The sequence below is a fragment of the Dysidea avara genome, chromosome 8 (genome assembly GCF_963678975.1).
Source record: "Dysidea avara chromosome 8, odDysAvar1.4, whole genome shotgun sequence".
NCBI lineage: Eukaryota > Metazoa > Porifera > Demospongiae > Dictyoceratida > Dysideidae > Dysidea > Dysidea avara.
The window spans coordinates 33,725,341-33,746,300 of record NC_089279.1 but is presented as its reverse complement, the minus strand read 5'-3'; the positions used below and the strand labels follow the sequence as shown (position 1 = coordinate 33,746,300).

The 20,960-nt window shown below is 36.5% G+C and overlaps 1 protein-coding gene across 1 annotated transcript in view; it reads left to right on the top strand.

The window, feature by feature from the left end:
- Nucleotides 1–386: 386 nt before the first annotated feature.
- LOC136264119 (sushi domain-containing protein 2-like) overlaps nucleotides 387–20,960 on the top strand; it is a 33,231-nt gene continuing 12,657 nt past the window's right edge. The window contains exons 1-4 of the mRNA XM_066058810.1: nucleotides 387–666; nucleotides 6,018–6,327; nucleotides 15,825–16,082; nucleotides 18,422–19,001. Of these exons, the coding sequence (XP_065914882.1) occupies nucleotides 6,039–6,327; nucleotides 15,825–16,082; nucleotides 18,422–19,001 (1,127 nt within the window). The 5' untranslated portion in view covers nucleotides 387–666; nucleotides 6,018–6,038. The remainder of the gene's footprint in view (nucleotides 667–6,017; nucleotides 6,328–15,824; nucleotides 16,083–18,421; nucleotides 19,002–20,960) is intronic.

The following is a 20,960-nucleotide window of genomic DNA, read 5'->3' as shown; positions in this document are numbered from 1 at the left end:
GATTGCTCCATCTTTGCTGAAAATTCCATATGTGTAGCTTCCAAGGCTGGTGAGTAACAAAGTTTTAAATTATTAAAATATGTTTGTTTTTCTCTGAATCAACAATGCACCAATAAGGGTGATTTTCCAAAATCCAGTCACAAATACCCATGCTTTTCTATATCTTTCAACACTACATAAACTCCCCAATTCATGTTTATACTCATATGTACATAACTATGTAACATGTGAGTACACGATCATGATTCTGCAAGCATGTGAATTCTAGTTATATTGATCAGTACAAGCAGCAAAGACTGAACTGTAGGATTTAACTATAAGTTTGTGCAGTAATGGATATAATAATATTCGTTAGTGTAATCTTTCTTCTGATGCTTGCTCAACAATGGTGCAATTTCTTTTACAAAGGCCATCTCTCAGTATACTCCTGATGGTTTTCCACTAAATTCTACTCAAGATATAGTTGCTACTTTCTGGGCTGATGTAGACACAAGACCATTGAATGGAGGAGCAGTGTGGTATAGAGAAACAAGTAATTCAGACCTACTGGAAAGATTTCAAAATGATATTAGATCTGCATTCCCAAACCAAAGATTGTTTATACCGAAGAGCCTTTTCATCATCACATGGGATCGTGTAGGATATTATAACCAGCACACTGATAAAGTTTGTTTTAAATTTTGTATATAATGTGTGTTCGTGTGCGTGTGTGTGTGTGTATGTGTGTGCATGTGTGTGTGTGTGTGTGTGTGTGTGTGTGTGTGTGTGTGTGTGTGTGTGTGTGTGTGTGTGTGTGTGTGTGTGTGTGTGTGTGTGTGTGTGTGTGTGTGTGTGTGTGTGTGTGTGCGTGTATGTGTGTGCATGTGTGTGCATGTGTGTGCATGTGTGTGTGTGTGTGTGTGTGTGTGTGTGTGTGTGTGTGTGTGTGTGTGTGTGTGTGTGTGTGTGTGTGTGTGTGTGTGTGTGTGTGTGTGTGTGTGTGTGTGTGTGTGCATATTTGCATGCATGTGTGTGTGTGTGCGTGTGTGGGAGTGCATGTACATCCTCTGTTGGACAGCATCATCCCAGGATAGCTATCTTCAAGTTTAAGTTGAAGTGTGGGAGTGCATGCATGATGTGTGAGCATAGATTTTATAGACTGCACAACCTAACATTGAAATCATTATTATGCTATCATATGTAGTGCTTTCTTAATGGCAGATCTATTAGGCATGCTCCTATGATCTTATATGGAGCTCCGCCAGACCTTGCTTTGAGTTCTGATAAGAATTCTCTGGGAAGTGCACTAACAGTTAAAGCAATTAAGATATGTTTGGAGATGCATGCATGATTAAAAATAAAATAATACTGTAGTACAGAACACAGTTTGCTAATACCCTAGTCATGGTCACTCCCCACAATAGAGCTCCTATTTTGTCAAAGTCTGTCTTTGATGCTGACCTATGTCATGTGCATGTGTTGCCATAAATTTGTTATCATACACTATGATAGTACTGTATATTAGGGATCATGGAGATTTGGATTTTTCTAGCCAAACATTTCACTCAACACCATCCTGGCACCTTGGCAATATTGGTTAGGTATAACCAAGGCCAAGAGTGCCTTTAGTACGATCCCAAAGGCTTCCAATAAATTGTTGCAAAATTAAAAAAAATTAAATGGAATTTTCTACTAACTGCCTGCCTGATGCCTTCAGGCAAGCGTAACTCGATAACGGCTAAGGCTATTGGCTTGATTTTTTCACTGTTTGACATTGCTTCATCCCGAGACATGCCTTTTGGCATACTGCAGTACATACAATGCACGCATCATGGACTTACCTTTGTCCTCCTTTGTGTCCCATTTCTTTTTGCTGACAGCCAAAGGTGTTGATTCGCAGTAGCGCAATGCACAGCTTCCCTACAGTACATTTGCAAATGGGAATTGTCAGAATAATTGTCCGTATTTTCCTTGGTGACTGGATTCATTGCAGAGGCAATTCTAGCACTGTTCTTTGTTTGTAGCGCTGTTTAACAGGCTGAACATAGCTGAAAGTGAAGCATAATTGAAGGGGTCAGTGGAAAAAGGGGACATGTGTCATTTTAAATTTTACGTTTTCTAAAAATTAGAATTGTCTGTTCTAACCATGTGAATAATCTTGTCACTAAGTAAACAACAGAATTTAAAAGTTCATGGCAGTCTCAAATTAGTTTTTAGCAAATACCACAATAATTTAATTATGTCCCTAATATTCTGTTTAATGCCCACCATGTGGTAACCTAAATTTTCTAATGGCACTTGTCCCCTTTTGCCACTGACCCCTTCAATTGCTGCTACACTTTCAAAGCAGTAATTGATAGTTGGGGGCATTTTCTTTGGCTACTCTGTTCTGCCATCTTGGCTATCCGGAGCAGTAGGACTGTCAGGCTTGTGGAGCACCCTAGTTCCTCTGCTGAACTGCGCTTGGCAGAGGTTCAGCTTGACTCATCCGTTTAATGTGTTTATTATGTATCATGTTACTACTACTTCATCAGAAAAAAATTGATAGTTGGTAGCACGCGGATTGTCATACGTATTTTCGTGGTGACTAGATTGTTGCAGAGGCACTTCTTCTACTGTTTTTTGTCTGTAGTGCTGTGTAACAGGCTGAACATAGCTGAAAGCAAGGTGTAATGTCCACTGCACTTTCGAAGCAGTATTTGATAGCTGGACCGCACGTTCAGATGAAAACATTAATTCTGGCACCATCCTTTCTTTTGATGTAGCATGCATGGGTTCACCAGTCATAATAATGTTCCAAAAGAGTAAACAAACAAATTTAAGGAAAATTAGGAATTTTGTTCGATTAGGGATCACAGAAAAAGAAAGTTGGGAAACAAGGGAGGTTGCCTACACCTGCAGATATACTAGTGAACATTTAATCCTTAAGGTCTTGGAGATTAATTGTTCGCTAGTATATCTGCAGGTGTAGGTGACCTCCCTTCTTTCCTACTTTTTTTCTATGATCCCTAATCGAACTTAAAATTTCTAAAACTTGTGTAAATAACATTTCATGTACTGGGATAAATTCATCACTGTAGTAATCATTTGAATAGACCATAATACATAGCTGTACATATTGAAAATGTTTATAAACACATGATTCTTTGATACATTACAGGAGCACCTGGCCAATTCAAGGGTAAAATTATAGTTGGACATGCCATCAGACCACATAAAATTTAGCATTTTTGTTTGATTATTAGGGAGTGCAATGTGCATATATATGTTAAGTAACTGATTCAACAACAATTAAACAACCACAGTAGATTGCTAGCACTGCTTCTTTAAAATGTAGTTAGTATATACTAACTACATTTTAAAGAAGCAGTGCTAGCAATCTACTGTGGTTGTTTAATTGTAGCCAGAGATATTAATTTAGGAGAGAAGAGTAAAATAATGTAAAAATGATTGAATGGTTGTTTATGGTTGGAGAGCTTCATTACATGTAACCCCACTAACCACATGTTAATTGAATTTATTTAACAGAAACCATTTTGCTGCTAAGTACTCTAATTATAAATAGGCGGTAGAGACAGGGGTGGCAAGGCCAGTCTCTATTGCTTTGTATAATTAGAGTACTGAGCAGCAAAATGGTTTCTGATAATGTTACATGTGTTATTTCAAAATAAATGATAGCACAAGCAAAGTATGTCAGTTAAATTTCATACAGTACATGGTTAGTTAATTCCCCAAAGAAATAGTATGTATTAATTAATGACCTTGTTCCCTGCAAAGCAATGGTACTCTAAAGCAAATCCAAACATGTCTAACAAGCTTGCAATTGAAATACCCTTATAGAACAGTCACTCAGTATACTGTATAATATGTTGATTCAAACTGGGGATCTCATACTTGACATCCATGGCCTAACCCACTGAGCTACTATCCACCTCCTATACATTCTATCTCATCGATAAAAGTTCTAGTTTAAAAGTTCTAGTTTAAAAGTTCTAGGAAATTGCTTAAATGAGAATGCAAAAAAATAGTATTGTATTACAGCACGGGTGGTTTAGCAGGCCAAAAAGTGAAAGGGCCAACTCAGGGATGTAGCAAGACTTTTTAGTGATGCCAGGGTCTAGCTGTAAGTTGAAGATAGACCAAAAAAGAAAAGGAAGGTAACTACCTGCTGACAATAGCTGCCCTCCACCAACTAACCATTATCTCCTTATTTATAACTACACATATGTAGCTCGCTACACTGCTTCTCTGAATACTGTGACTGCTTTATTAGAGTATCTTGTTCTTGACTGTTCTATTAGAGTATCTCCATGCGATCTTTTCAGTCTTGTAAACATTGTCCCATAAAGTGGGGGGGGGGGGGGGTCTTTGGCCTGCTCAACCATCCCTACTATAATACAATACTATTTTTTTCGCATTCTCATTTAAGCATTTTCCTAGAACTTTTAAACTAGAACTTTTATCGATGAGATAGAATGTATAGGAGGTAGATAGTAGCTCAGTGGGTTAGGCCCATGGATGTCAAGTATGAGATCCCCAGTTTGAATCAACATATTATACAGTATATTGAGTGACTGTTCTATAAGGGTATTTCAATTGCAAGCTTGTTAGACATGTTTGGATTTGCTTTAGAGTACCATTGCTTTGCAGGGAACAAGGTTATTAATTAATACATACTATTTCTTTGGGGGAATTAATTAACTATGTACTGTATGAACCTTAACTGACATACTTTGCTTGTGCTATCATTTATTTTGAAATAATACATTTAACCAAGAGTTAATAATAAGAGAGGAGAGTGTCTAACGCTGTATAGGCCTGTAATAGATGATTGTGCAGAAGTTAAACGGCTTCCTTTCCGTATAATGTATAAGCTTCTAGTATTTGTTCGTTTCTTAACCGCAATTAGTTTAGCCACACCGTGATGAATTCTCGAGAATATTCGAAGACTGAACTAAACACTGAGCAGGTATGTACAGGGAACAGTGCTCCTTCAATTGAAGAATGCTCAAAGGTAGGGTAACATGGCGAAGCAGTAAAAGTTCGAAGCGATACTCCGCCTTTGGTTCAATGTTTATTGGTTTCTCAGATGCTCTCCCCCAGAGTTATCTTCGAGATTAACAGCCACATTTTTCTTAAGCAACAGAGCGATGCTCTTCGTGGTGAACTTGAATATCGAGTTGAACGCACGCCCTTGTGTCTGGGATAGCCTTTGTGGTTGTATGCAAAAATATACTAGCCAGTCAGTACGTTACGCGGAAAAGAAGCCATTTAACTTCTGTGCAATCATCTATTACAGGACTATACGGCATTAGACAATCTCCTCTCTTATTATTAACTCTTGATGTAACATTATCAATTAATTTGCTATCACAACTATATGTAGTCATAATTACATTGCCATAGAAGAATAACTCATATTTAAATTACACAAAAGCTTCTTCATCTTTTCTGTTTGCAAATTTCTTATACAAAACATCAAGGCTGCGCTTCACTCGAGGAAGGGTCTTTTGGGTTTGACTGTTCTATTAGAGTATATCAACCTTATATAGTTTGAAAAAGATTACTTACATTTATAAGTCTGTCTTGAATAATCATCATTGTATCTACATAGAAAAGAAGAAATGTGAGTAAAAAAACCTCAAAGTCAGCCATAGGCTGGTTTGGGGTCGTATAAAGTACAAAAAGAAGTGAAATCCACATAAAAATAGCCAAACTGAAAAAATGGTGCGGCCTTAAAAAGCCTGGCTTCCAGAAACTCACTAAAAGTGCACCTGTGGGTGACAATGCTTAGATTGTTCATAACTTAAGTACCAACTCTATACACTACTACAGCATGCTAATGATGAACCTGTTTACTCTGTCCTCATTTTTTATTACCATTTCACCTAGCTTTATGTAAAAATATAAAATATATACCTACGGCTTTGCTATAACAGCAATCAAATGCTAGCTGATGGTCATAAATAGAATCAGTATTAATTTAATACTGCAGGGAATTTAAATGCAAAATTTATTGATTCTTTCACATTTTGCAGCTCAACACTTTTCAATGTGTGATGGGCACAGATGAAAGACGTTCTTATGTTATATTCTTGTATGCTGATGGTGGGATACAGTGGACAACTGGTGATGCATCAAATGGCACTAGTGGTTTTGGAGGGGTTCCAGCACAAGTTGGCTTTAATGCTGGTGATAGAATTCGGTTCTTTAATGTTCCAGGCTCTAGAACATCAGAGATAATAAGTATTGCTAACACTAGCAATGTAGATAGGCCTGGAGTTTGGATATTTCGCATGGATGAAGAAATCATCATAACAGCAGGATGCACTGAAGACACATCTAGTGGTATGATACATGTATGCAGTATGTATAGGAATTTGGAATGAAATATGACATGTGCATGTGTGTACATGCCTAGGCGTGAATACATTACGCCGGAATAATTTTTGGAATAATCGGTGGTAAAAAGAATCAGGAATAATTCCGGAATAATAGGGTGATCTTCCAGAATAATTAATTAGAATTCACACATTTTTTGTGTAGTATCGCTGAACAATTCGTAAAGGAACATCTACGATCATTGCTAGCACAAAATCAGGCAAAAAGACCGAGATACTCTAATAGAGCAGTCACTTACCCTAATAGAACAGTCAGACAAGTTTAGTTGTGACTGCTCTATTAGAGTATCTCGATCTCTGGGTATAGTTTTTATGCTTGCAAGTGGCTATATTTTCAGCTGCAGAAAATATCCATTTGACTTTACAATTCCAGGAATTACTCCAGGAATATTAGGGAGTAATTTTGGGAATAATAGGTGAATAAAAAAAGGATTTGCCAGAAAGAATAATAAGTAATTTTAAAAGCATAATGTACTCAAGCCTATACATGCATATCTAGAACACCATTCACAAATGCATCAATTTGTATGTTTTGTGTGTATATAGTGTGTTAACAATCACTAGAATTGAGAATTTAAATGTTTGAATGAAATACTATGAATAATGTTCAATAATTGAAGCCCAAAATTAAAATTAATCTAAAAGAATAAAGACCTATTGTCATCATAAGTACTTGTTGAATACAGGCAGAAAAGTGAGTGGTGTAAATATAATCCACTCAAAAACAGCCGAGCTGTGTTCACCTAGGCTTTTTAAGGCCAAAAATGGTGTGGCCTTAAAAAGCCTAGGTGAAAAAGTTGTGAAATCAAAGGTGGCGGCCAAGAAATGGCTGCAATGATGTTAATACTAATAAATTTTAACAATGCACACTGCCATTATTAAATTTTTTTAGCATTAACATCTTTGCAGCCATTTCTTGGCCGCCACCTTTGATTTCACAACTTTTTTCACCCAGGCTTTTTAAACACCATTTTTTCACAGCTTGGCTGTTTTTATGTGGAATTCATTTTTTTTTGTACTTTATAGGCCCCAAAACCAGCCTATGGCTGACTTTGAGGTTTGTTTTTACTCACATTTCTTCTTTTACTCGCATTTCTTCTTTTCTATGTAGATACAATGATGATTATTGAAGACAGACTTATAAATGTATTTCATTGCATGATTTAATTCAATATTTGATAATATTATTGTAATACTCAAATAGAGTGCACATTTTTTGAAGACTTCTAATAGAACATACATAGAATGTTCTAGAACAATCTAGTACTTCTATTGGTAGATCTATGAAATTACAATGTTTGATTATAAGCAAATTTCAACTAGAAATTTCATTTATAAATTAAATGAGGTGATCAGCCAAGGTAGCAGTGGTTCAGTGGTTAAGGATGCAGGTGTTAGGTATGGAGGTTGCTGGTTCAAACTCTGGTAAGTTTTTTTCCACATTATTGCACACCTTTTTACTCCTTGGTGACTGCTCTATTAGAGTATCTCGATCCTGCAATTTTACACTTGCTTGGTTTTTGCTTTATAACTTTGTCACTGTAACTCTATTGCTATTCAAGCTATCAAAAGGCACTGCTACGATGATCAGCCTATCTACACACCGATTTTCAAGTTATTTCTATACTTGGTTTATCCTGTACCCATGACAGAAGTGTTATGTAAATAAATGCTCATACATCCTTGAATACTCCTCAGATTCACAACAAACTTGGTACATGAATCCACCATTACACACTCTTCATTTGTGCCAAAGATCGAGGCAATCAAGTTACACGTTTGCATTTTATAACAATTTTTGCAAAGTGTGCGAAAAGAAATTGGAACCCCCGTAACACCAGGGGTTCGGCATAAGAAGAGAAAAAACACGAAGATGTTTAAACGAAAGTTTGTATGCCCATATCTCGTTACGAATTTATTCAAATTTGCTTTGTGGCATACCCTACCTGGGGGACAGCTATAATGCAAAAATGGTGTATTTTGGAGAAGGTCCATGGAGCTATGCACGTATGAAAAAGCTGTTTTCTTTCTTCCTGTCAATATACTCACGGTGTGGTTGCTGGCTTTCTTGGCTGCATGACACGCTACCATGTGTCTTGATAGCAATGAAGTTTCATAACATTTGAATCCTTTGGTGGGCACACAATTTAATTAAGTCATGTGCACCTTGAAGCTACACTACATGCACCAGGCATAAAGTTGTTCATGGTGATTTTGCATTTGAATGCTCTTAAATGGAAACATTTTTTTCGAATTTTGGTAGATTCATTTATGCACTAATAGTGTACTGGCATACATACAGTAGTACATGCCTTTTTTGTGATAGTACTCATGTACACTTTATTATCATGACACATGGTAGTGTGTCGTGCGGCCCAAGAAGCCGGTGCGCCACACTGTGAGTATATTAACAGGAAGGAAGAAAACGCGATTTTCACACCTTTGTAGCTCTGTATTCCCTTATCTGATTGACACCAAATTTTCTATCGAAGTGCCGGCTAGGTAGGGGAGTCCACATTCCACATTTGAAGAAAATCGCTCAAGCTATTTCTGAGATACAAGCAGCCAAAGTGTGAGTTTCTTTCTTCGTTTTTTTCTGCTACTTCTTTTCACACACTTTGCAAAATCCGTCATAAAACACGAATGCATGCTCCAATAGGGCTGAAATTTGGCACACTTAAGGGGCTCATTAAGGTGAATCTCAGCACCAAGTTTGGTAGGAATTCGATGAACATTCACAGGGGTATGACCAATTATTTGCGTAAAATAAGGTCAAAGGTCTGTCACACTCACAGAGTGAATCCCTTGAAGGAATGAGCTGAAAAATTCTATGTAGATGGAGTAACTATCGTAGGAGTGCCTTTTTGTTGTTTGAAAGGAATCCAGTTAAAGGCCATCGAGATATGACACAAAACCCAACCTGTGTCACAATTAAGCGATCGATTTTTACAAATAAAAAACTATTAGTTTTCACGTCTACTAGACAAACCGTTTAGAGCAATGAGCTGAAAATTGGTGTGTAGCTGGAATAATTATCATAGAAAGTCCTTGCAGTAGTACAGAAGAATTGGAGTACAAACCACTGAGTTATGATTCCAAAGCCAACTACATGTAGCATATGCAAAATCGAGATACTCTAATAGAACAGTCACCCTAATAGAGCATTCAGCTACGTTCATAATTTACTCCATTATAGAATTATATTACATTGCAAGTTATTCTGTAGGGAGTTCAGCTACAAACAGTTAATCTGATAGACAATTCAGCTACAAACAAGTCAACCTGTAGAGAGTTCAGCTACAAATATGTCGCTGTAGAGATTCAGAACATTATAAGTCACACTGAAGAGAGTTCAGCTATAAACAAGTCACCCTGTAGAGAGTTCAGCTACAGCAAAAGTCACTCTGTAGAGAATTCAGCTACAAACAAGTCACTGTGTAGAGAGTTCAGCTACAAAAAAGCTACCCAGTAGAGAGTTCATCTAGATCAGCTGCAAACAAGTTACTTTATACAATGTTCAGCTACAAGTATAGTCACTCTGTAGTACAAACAAGTCACCGTGTAGCTGGAGAGTTCAGCAACCAATCAAAAAACCACCCAATAAAGACTTCTGCTATACAAACAAGTTATAAACTCTATAGAGAAAGTTATGACTCTATAGATAGATCAGATAGAAACAAGTCATCCAGTATAGAGATCAGCTAGAAGACATCACCTTATAGAGAATTCAGTTACAAAGAAACCACCATGTAGAGAGTTCAACTGTAAACAAATCTCCCTGTAGAGAGTTCAGCTACGAACAGATCACCCTGTAGACTATTTAGCTAGAAAAAATTCACCCTGTAGAGAGATCAGCTAGAAAAAGTCATCCTGTAGAGAGATCAGCTAGAAGGATCACTTTGTAGAGAATTCAACTACAAACAAATCACCCTGCAGATAGTTTAGCTACAAACAAGTCACCCTGTAGAGAGCTCAGCTACGAACAGATCACCCTGTAGAGAGATCAGCTAGAAGAAGTCACCTTGTAGAGAGTTCAGCTGCAAAGAAACCACCTTGTAGAGAGTTCAGCTGCAAACAAATCATCTGTAGAGAGTTCAGCCAGAAGCAAGTTCACCCTGTAGAGAGATCAGCTACAAAGAAACCATCCTGTAGGGAGTTCAGTTACAAACAGATAACCCTATAGAGAGTTCAGCTAGAAACAAGTCACCGTGTAGAGAGATCAGCTAGAAACAAGTCATCCAGAGATCAGCTAGAAACAAGTCACCCTGTAGAGAGTTCAGCTACAAGGAAACCATCCTGTAGAGAGTTGAGCTACAATCAAGTTACACTATAGAGAGATCAGCTAGAAACAAATCATCTTGTAGAGAGTTCAGTTGCAAACAAATCACCCTGTAGAGAATTCATCCACCCTGTAGAGAGAACAAGTCACCTAGTAGAGAGTTCAGCTAGAAACAAATCATCCTGCATGCAGAGAGTTCAGCTATATATATATAGAAACAGATCACCCTCAGCTACAAACAATGAGAGTTTCAGCTACAGTTCAGTTATGTAAGAAGTCACCTTATTAACTACAGTATGTGATAAATCATCATTCAATGTTAAATATACAAATATTTAATCAGACAAAGCTATACACACAATTACTTCCTTTATTCCACAATTCCTGCAGTAAGAAAAAAAACAAGTTAAAAGGTTGTGGTAGAATGGTGCAGGTTGCACTTCACTGAAAGCTGCAGGCTCAATTCTCCAAGCTAGACAAACTTTTTTTCACTTTTTTGTATTGGGAATTATTAAACGTACTTTTGCCTCCAGGGATACCAACACAATAAGATTATTATACGTTACTCTTGTTCACCCAATTTTGGACTATGCATCAACTGTCTGGAACCCTCATCTTATGAAAAACATCCGTAAATTAGAAGCAGTTCAAAGAAGAGCCACAAAACTTATACCCTCCTTCTATAATTTGACATACTCTGAAAGACTCCAAGAACTTAATCTACCCAGCTTACTTTACCGTCGAACCAGAATGGATCTGATTATGACTTACAAAATCCTGAACAATTTAGTATCTGTGGACAAAGACTATTTTTTTACTGTTAATACCAACCCCACCCGATCTAATGGACTCAAACTTTACAAAAATCGCTTCAACACTGCTATTAGAGGTCATAGTTTTTCACAGAGAATCGTCAATGATTGGAACACCTTACCCCATGAAATTGTATCTGCACCTAATGTACTGATCTTTAAGACTAAATTAGATGTATTTTTATATGTCCGCCGGTTTGATTTTATTTAGATGTACTTTAGATTGGTTTTTATAAGACTTTGTCTTCCTTATACCAATTAACAAATAATAATAATAATAATAAAAAGGAAGCATCAAAGCCAGTTTATCGCCAGCTTTGTGACTTGCAATACAAAAAGAAGTGATATCTAAACCAAAGCAGCCAAGCTGTAAAAAAAGAGTGCGGCCCCCAAAAAGGCCAAGGTGAAAAAAGATGTGAAATCCAAGGTGGCGGCCAAGAAATGGCTGTGATGGTAAGTTAATGGCAAAAATTTTAATTACGACAATTCAGGTGAATTTGGTGCCCAATCCATTTTACAGCTTGGCTCTTTTGGTTTAGATTATATGTACAGTAGCTTTGTGTATGGTATGGTACACATTGCATTTGACAATGATTGTTTTAGTTATTGTACTTATTTTGACCTGAAAAATAAGACTAATCCAATCTGAGAAATCATCACAAATGTGGTGGATATGACTATCAGGACTAAAGTCCAAATTCTCAAGTTTCAAGCAAGTACCACTTAAAATCTAAAAATGTTCTACTTATACTACAGTACTTGAAACCACTACAACTCTCCTGCTTTGGTATACATCCTTTGAATTGAAAAATTAAAGTCAAACACATGAAAATACTGTGGTGCTTAATATCATGATTTTCATGATGTAATAGCAGTCCTAGTACAATTATAGTTCAACAGAGACATGCCTTTGACCGATACAGGTTTAGACTTTGTCATGTCTCTTTCACTCCGAGTCCAAGTTGTCACAGAGACTTTGTTATGTCTTTGTCACTCTAAAGTTGCACACCTCAAACTTTCTGTTATTCCTTTGTCAGTGGTATGCCACACATGGCACTGTACAATGCAATTTTAATATCATGGTAGCTGTGATATAATTTTGCTAGTTTCTACACAAATAAATGTTCATAGTACCATGGACACATCACACTTTCCAGTTCCTTGCAAACTTAGTGCACGAATTCACCTTTATTCACACTATCTGTACTAAATTTCAAGGTAATCGAATTATGTGTTTGGGCTTTATAACAAGTTGTGCAAAATGTGCAAACAGAATAATCTAAAATCATGTTTTCTTTCTTCCTGTCAATATACACACAGTGTGTGATGTGCCGGCTTTCTTGTTCACATAGCACACTACTGTGTGCCTTGATATGTAAGCAACAAAATAGTAACTTGGGTCAGTCACATGCATGCATTTATACCCTCATTGTGATTAATTCATGCAGTACTTTGACTGCCCTATTAAAGCATTTAATCATGCTATTATATTAGCGCATATTGCAGCTTTTAGTCGCATTTTGGAAACCTTCTGTCCATGTGTTAATCTTTCAGTTATTCAGGGAAGGCTTCAACTCTTACCAGAACGTAGAGACAAGGGGTGGATAATAATTTGGTTGCAGGGTAAACTGATCACTTATGGGAGTAACTTGAAACTTGGTGTGTATGATTGTCTAGCCTTCATAGCAGTACCTTTTGATGGCTAGAAAAACTAAGAAGTAATAGTCGCAGAGTTACAAGGCAAAACACAAATTACTGGGTATAGATACTCTAATAGAACAGTCACCATGCTATCATGGCTGTTCACCTCACTCAATTTCTACTTTATACGTAAATGAAAATTTCTATTTCATCAAGACACACAATAGTGTGTCATGCAGCCAAGTACAGCCAGTGTGGGTGTGCGATAGACAAGTGTGTATTTTATAGGAACCAATAAAATACCATTAACACATCCATAGCTCGATAGTGCCTGACCAGAAATTAACCATTTTGCTGCGGAAACTCCCTTGGAGTGGGGCACCTCCCATTTCAAATTTGAGCTGAATCCGCCAAGCCATCACTGAGATATGCGCCTTCAAAGTTCATCTTAGTTTCTTCATATTTTTCTTCTTCTTTTAACAACACTTAGAAAAATCACTATATATAACTTGTGCATGCTTTAGAAGTAAGAACATAATGCAGTACATTTACAGTCTAAATTTCATACACATCAAGGGATTCATACAATTTTTGAAAAATGCGATAGAGATTTTTGTCATGGCCACAGGGTAAAATGCTTGTAGGAATGACTTGAAAATCTGTCTGTACATGGAATAACCATTGTAGTGCAAACCTTTTGTAGTTTTTGAAATTACAGCTACAAATTTATAAAGCAAAAACCAAACAAGTGTAAAATCTTGGGATCAAGATAAAGCAGTCATCGCGGCGTAAAAAAGTTGCTCAAAAACCTTATCAAAGATTGAACCAGGGACCTCCATACCTAACACCTGCATCCTTAACCACTGAACCACTGCTGTCTTGGCTGATCACCTCACTAGGCTTGAGTACATTATGCTTTTTAAATTACCTATTATTCTTTCTGGCAATTCTTTTTTTATTCACTTATTATTCCCAAAATTATTCCCAAATATTCCTGGAATTGTAAAAGTCAAATGGATATTCTTCTGCATCTGAAAATATTACCACTTGCAAGCATAAAAACTATACCCAGAGATCGAGATACTCTAATAGAGCAGTCACAACTAAACTTGTCTGATTGGTAAGTGACTGCTCTATTAGAGTATCTCGATCTTTTTGCCCGATTTTATGCTAGCAGTGATTGTAGATGTTCCTTTACGAATTTTTCTACGATACTACACGAAAAATGTGTGAATTCTAATTAATTATTCCAGAAGATCACCCTATTATTCCTGAATTATTCCCGATTCTGTTTACCACCAATTATTCCAAAAATTATTCCGGCATAATGTACGCATGCTTACACCTCACTTAATTTCTGCTTTATAAATGTACTTATGTCTAATAGAAGTACTAGATTGCTGTAGAGCATTCTATGTGTGTTCTGTTAGAAGTCCTCAAAATTGTGCACTCGATTAGAGTATTACAATAATATTAATATTGAAAGCAAACAAATGGAAGTTCTAGATTGTTCTAGAACATTCTATGTGCGTATGTTCTATTAGAACTCAAAAAAAATTGCACTCTATTAGAGTATTAGAATAATATTACTATTGAAGTAACGTATACAACACAACACATTTTTATTCAATGGTCATCATAGTGTCTGTATAGATAAGCAGAAATGTGAGTAAAAATAAATCCCTAAGGGCTGGTATTGGGAGCAAAGTACAAAACGAAGTGAAATCTGCACAGAAACAGCCATGCAAGCTGTGAAAAGTACAGCCTTAAAAAGCCTGGATGAAAAAGTTGTGAAATCAAAGGTGGCAACCAAGAAATGGCTGCAATGGTGTTAATGCTATTAAATTTTAATAATGGCTGTGTGCATTAGTAACATTTATTAGCATTATGATCATTGCAGCTATTTCTTGGCTACTACTTTTGATTTCACAACTTTTTCACCCAAGCTATTGAAGGCAACACCTTTTTCACAGCCTGGCTGTTTTTGTATGGATTTTAACCCCTCACCACCAAATTAATTTTGTAGAGGCTCCAATCTAATGCTTCTAAACTGCTATAAGTTACACACCATACCTATAAAACTATAATATTATGTCAAATTACTCGCTATAAAACAAGGAATTTGATTATTGGATTGCTGTTTACACAAGCTAGAGCAACCACAAAGCCTTTAATTAAAGTACAAAATCAGAAACCAAACATGAAATTTCCCAACTTTACAGGCTAGTGCTGTTTATAATAATGCAACAAACATCACTAACCTGTTTTACAGTTGAAGCGGTTATCTCCAAGTCTGGTTTTCTGGCATTTGAGCAAGTGCGCATGTGCATATATACACAGGCACGAGGTCATGCACTGTTTCAAGGCATACAAAAGTAGCAACACACCACTCCAACCTATGCAATCCCTCTCCTTACTGTTTCTGTATTCAGTAGTGCCACTATCACTTCGAAGAATCGTCTACAATGTTTGTTATCGACATAGGCGAATGCATTATTTAACCATGTGATAGTGTGTGAGAGACTGGTTATCCCTATTCATGTTCACTTATGGGCATGCCCTCTACATGATAAGTGCAGAGGCTACTATAATGCTCTACTGAAGTTACAGAGCACTTACAATGTGATGCTATGTGCATTTATTATCAAAACCACCATACAGTGGTTGTAGCGGTGAGATGATTTAATATGTATGTGCTAAATATTTTAACAGGAACACTTTTACTGGCTCCTCGTCTTGGAAATGTACTTGGTGGTACACCAGTTAAGCTGTCGGGTCCATGTTTTGAAGAGGATGATGATATTATATGTCAATTTAATGATGTGGTAGTAATGGGGACACGACTTAACAAAGATATAGCATTGTGTGTGTCACCACAGTTAGAGGTAACTGGTAGAGTTAACCTGCAGCTAACAGTTACTAGGGCTGATGGAACTGTAGCATTTGTTGGTCAAGAAACCTATCATTCAGGTACATCAGTTGATCAGTAACCCTGTAGTAAGAATTACTGTACATATGTACAATATATCATTGTGATTAGACTATTTACTGTATTTGGGTATTTATCATAAATAGAGAAAGCAGAATAGGTCTCACAGATCCAGACAAATATGTCACAAAATATTGTCACTTTTATAATTCCTGAAGATTGATTCTTATGACCTTGTTAATAATCTGTTATCACTGAGTAGCTACAAATTTCTGTTGGACAAAATTGTATTAAGTTTGCTTTATTTGGTGTGATTTTAGTATGTAACTTATTTTGGTGAATCACAGTAGTTTAAGATCGGGAGCCTGTATTCCGCGGAATACGGAATAGCGGAATAGCAGAATTATGGAATAAGCGAAAATCACATTCTAAATATTTTGTTATTGTTTATAGCCTCTATAACGTTTTAATATACATTCCTCACCTCGTAGAGAACACAATCACGATGGCACCGATCCTCGGGGCGATCTTTAAATAGGATGTGTACAAAGATATTCACTCTAGAACAATCTAACTAAGCTAAACTACTGTTAAATACACTTCACTACATAATCGCTAGAAAACTAGAAGTTCTTTGTGCTATACTTGCTCATACCAGCTGTCACACACGAGCAGCTAGCTAGCTAGCTGGCCGAATAGTTTAGGACAAAACAATCCACCCCCTAGGTAGCTACCCTGCATGCATGGAATAATCTGACCTTTCTTATAGCTCTGTTACCATTTCCTAAAGTGTTTCAAATAAATTCGGAGAATAATACTGCTTCAGCTCCCAACATCAGAGCTCCAACCTCGGCGCTCTAACACTTCGTATATAACTCTAATAAATTCGGGCAGTTACTCATGTGTGACAGCTGGTATGAGTAAGTATAGCACAAAGAACTTCTAGTTTTCTAGCGATTGTGTAGTGAAGTGTATTTGATAGTAGTTTAGCTTAGTTAGATTGGTCTAGAGTGAATATCTTTGTACATATCCTATTTAAAGATCACCCCGAGCATCGGTGCCATCGTGATTGTGTTCTCTACGTGGTAAGGAATGTATATTAAAATGTTATAGAGGCTATAAACAATAACAAAATATTTAGAATGTGATATTCGCTTATTCTGTAATTCCGCTATTCCGTATTCCGCGGAATACAGACTCCCTTTAAGATCTGTTTAGCAGCAAGCTAGGAAACGTCAGCTGATAGGGCTTGTAGTGTGTAAAGCACCCTTTGCAAGCAAATCATGCATACATACTTTTTCTGTAAAGAACTTTATATGCATATAGGCATTCCCCTACAGTAGTTTACCCAGGAATAATTGAAAATCTTTATTTAGTACTCAATTACCTCATACATTGCAAATTTTATTCATATGTGTTAATCATTTTTGAATAATGGTGGGAAAGTACATAATACTGGGTACTTTGCTACCAAGTATACCCAATGAAAATTCAATTGTGAAAACTTATGTATCACCAAAAATTAGCATGCAGAAAAGCCCCATACAACATTATTGGGACATACCACACTCACATTTTTATTAGTACGTACGTGTAAAATCAAGTGTGTTGAAGAAAATGTAACAAACAATATGCCCAACAAAAAGTGTTGAAAAATGAAATCAGGAAGCAATAGCACTAGTCCAATAGTCCAGTCTAGTGGTCCACTCCAGTGCACAACCTGAATTTTTTTAAAAATACTGTTGGAATTACATCTGGAAGCAATGTTGGCACAAAAAGTACTAAGTAAAGTTGTAAAATTGTATGTAATATTAGCTAGCTTAAGCTTCAACACTGAAATGAGGACAATGTTGCTACATACATGTAGACCATTCTGATTAAAGGATACCTTGGTCTATTTATTTGCAAGAGTGTATGCAATACTTTAAGATGAAATTTGTGGATGAGCAAACTATGAAATATTTTAGATTTTTACAAAGCTACTCATTTACTAGGTTGCTTATAAGTTGTAACCAAGAAGTAATCTACAAAACTATTGAAAGATTTTATTCAATCCGCTGTAATTATAAAGTGAACTGCAAGTGACCTTTTAGTCCACCAATTCAAGCTGCTCTGTTTCATTGCATGTATAATAGGCAAGAAAAAAACAAAAAAAGAGACAAATTTTCAATGTAAAAATGACTGCAAAGGTAAACAAAGGTCAAATCTGTGATGGCACTATAATGTTATTGTCATTAGGAGTACAATTAATATGGAAAATTTCATGCTTTTCTCACAAATGATACAACTTTTGCACTATGCCATTCTATCTATTGCTGTATTAAATAATGATCAGATGTGCACTCATACTATGATTTTGTACTATGCATTTGTGTTGCAGTTCTGTTTGAACAGTTCAGTGATACGGCAAGATTCTTAACTGATACTCCTATGCTCAAAACTGGTGTGGAAATAGCAATTGAGTGGTCTCCAGAGGTATTTTTTCCCAGGCCCGAAGATGATTACAAATCTGGTTTAGTAAACATTGAGTTGTACATACTTAATAAAGAAATGAAGTGGATACCTCACAGAAGTAGTAAACTGAAGTCCAATGTTCCTAATACTGGAAATACTACAGTTATTATACCCAATATAGTACAAAATTTTGATTCAGCTTTAGCTGTTATAAGAATTAGTTTAGTTGAAGGAAGTATGTACTCTCGGAATATTGCAGAGTGGACAAATATGGGATACACAGAGAGCATGACAGTTGTATTAAAGAAGGCATGTTCTGGATGGTGTAATAGAGAAACTGCAATTGGCATACGTGCTCTTCTGATAAATCGTCTCCCTGCCTGCCCACCAACTGTACGAAGTGCTATCATAGATGCTCTTTACATGGAGGAAATTCAGATGAATGATTATCAGAAATTATTCCATCCAGATGCTGTTCGTTGCTTCCGTCAAGCCACAATTACCCAGTTAGTGCTGGATGAGCTTATACAGTAGTTGACGAATGTTGTTTTAAAGTATAGCTCACATGTAACATAAATCAGTGCATGGTTCTAGTTACATGATCTACTAGCATTGAAAACTCTATTTGCACTTTGTACTAGTTCATAAAATATTAATGTGCATGGGTATTCCTAGGACCTTTCAGTAAGTGTGCTGTGTACAAATGGAGGCTAGCTACACTGTTTAATAATGATATTTGGTGGCTATACAATATGAAATTTCTTCCACAATAGTGATTACCCAATCTAAAATGCGTGAAAAGAGATTTCTGACAGTTGAATCATTAAGTATTCTTGGCATTTTTCTGCAATTAAAATGGCATGTATCATTGTCTCAAGACTTAGTTTAACCATTCCAGCACCTGAACAAATTATTTATCATTATTAGCACTTTACAGTGACCAGCACTGAAAGTCTGACAGCAACATGTGCTCACCCAATTCGTAATTTAATTGGTGTTTCAATCATGTGAAATTACTACTTGGTGTAATATAATCATCCGTATGTCCTAGCTAAAGAAGTTATGGGTGTGAAACTTCACAGTAATACGATTTAGTAGTTACTTTATAAACCCAGATGTGCAAAAATATTAATTTTAAAAATAATTGCTGAAATCTTCAATTGAATGTTTCTACAAATTTTGCCATGTGCGGAAAAGGATGGACAAAGAATAGTGAATCATGCAGGCCATTATATGAACAACCCTCAAGTTACAATGCATGCAAGAAATGAATTCCAAGTAATTATGATACTATGACCAGTTTATCATACAGTACGATAGTACTGTAGGGACAATAAAGGTGTGGGCGTGGCCTGTGATAAAATCTCACCCAAAAACCTGCCTCGATTTTTCCTCACAATGACATGGTATTTTGGTTGAGTAAAATCAAGCCCAAAAGTGTCTTCAGATCAATCCGAAATGTTTTTGTTAAGTTGCTACAGAATTTAAAAAAAAATTATGTAACAGAATTTTCTACTGCCTGCCTAATGCATTCAGTCAAGCATAGCAGAAAACTGGGTAGAGCTACAGCCCTACTTCTTTCATGAAAATGTTTTAAATTCACTTAACAGGAAACCTTTGGCACATTGGTAAGCATACAATACGTGCACTGTTTTGTTGCCTTTTATCCTTCTGTACCTGTGAAGGTTCTTCATCAATAGTAGGGCTTCCATCAATGGGCGTGGCAACACTATTCAATATAGTATTGCATAACATGTATCCGGGATCCAGACTTCTAAAATGGGAAACTCCACTCTTAATGGTAGACTCCCCAGCAATGTTTTACTGTTAATCTTACCATTTAAGCTTTTAGAAATGCAAATGAGGCCTCTTTAGAAGATAAAGACGATAATATTATTATTTTTAGAGGCATTTATCACAGAAATATAGCAGTTTCAAGTGATAAGAATTATTGCTGTAAGCAAAGGTAGAAGTAAGTGTTTTGTCTATAAAATCTTGTAATAAGTGTTTCTTTCACTGATAAATTGATTTTAGGTTTATCAAGAAGAAAAATTTGTCAGCAGTTAGACTCAGTTATGCGTCTGCCAAATGGGGTTCCAACCTTTTGAGTCCCCCAGATCTGCCCCTGCACTAGCTGCTTCTCTTGTTTACTTCATCATTATCCAGAGTGGCAGCATGCTTTCCTTCATCACTTTCTTTGTGTTTCTTCACATGATGTGTCAAGCAAACCACCTACGCATGTGACCGGATTTGACAAAACCAGGCATCCACGCACTTCCAATTCTTTCACTTTAACCGCTTGTAACTTGACCACTCAGTATGCTACTGACCTATACTTTCACAAAATTTTTACTGCATTATGCAGTAACAGGTCAAAATTTGAAAGTTACTCCTACATTGAGTTATAGGTCACAAATCTGTATGTGTGTGGAAGCCTGGTTTTGTCAAATCCAGTCAAATATAAA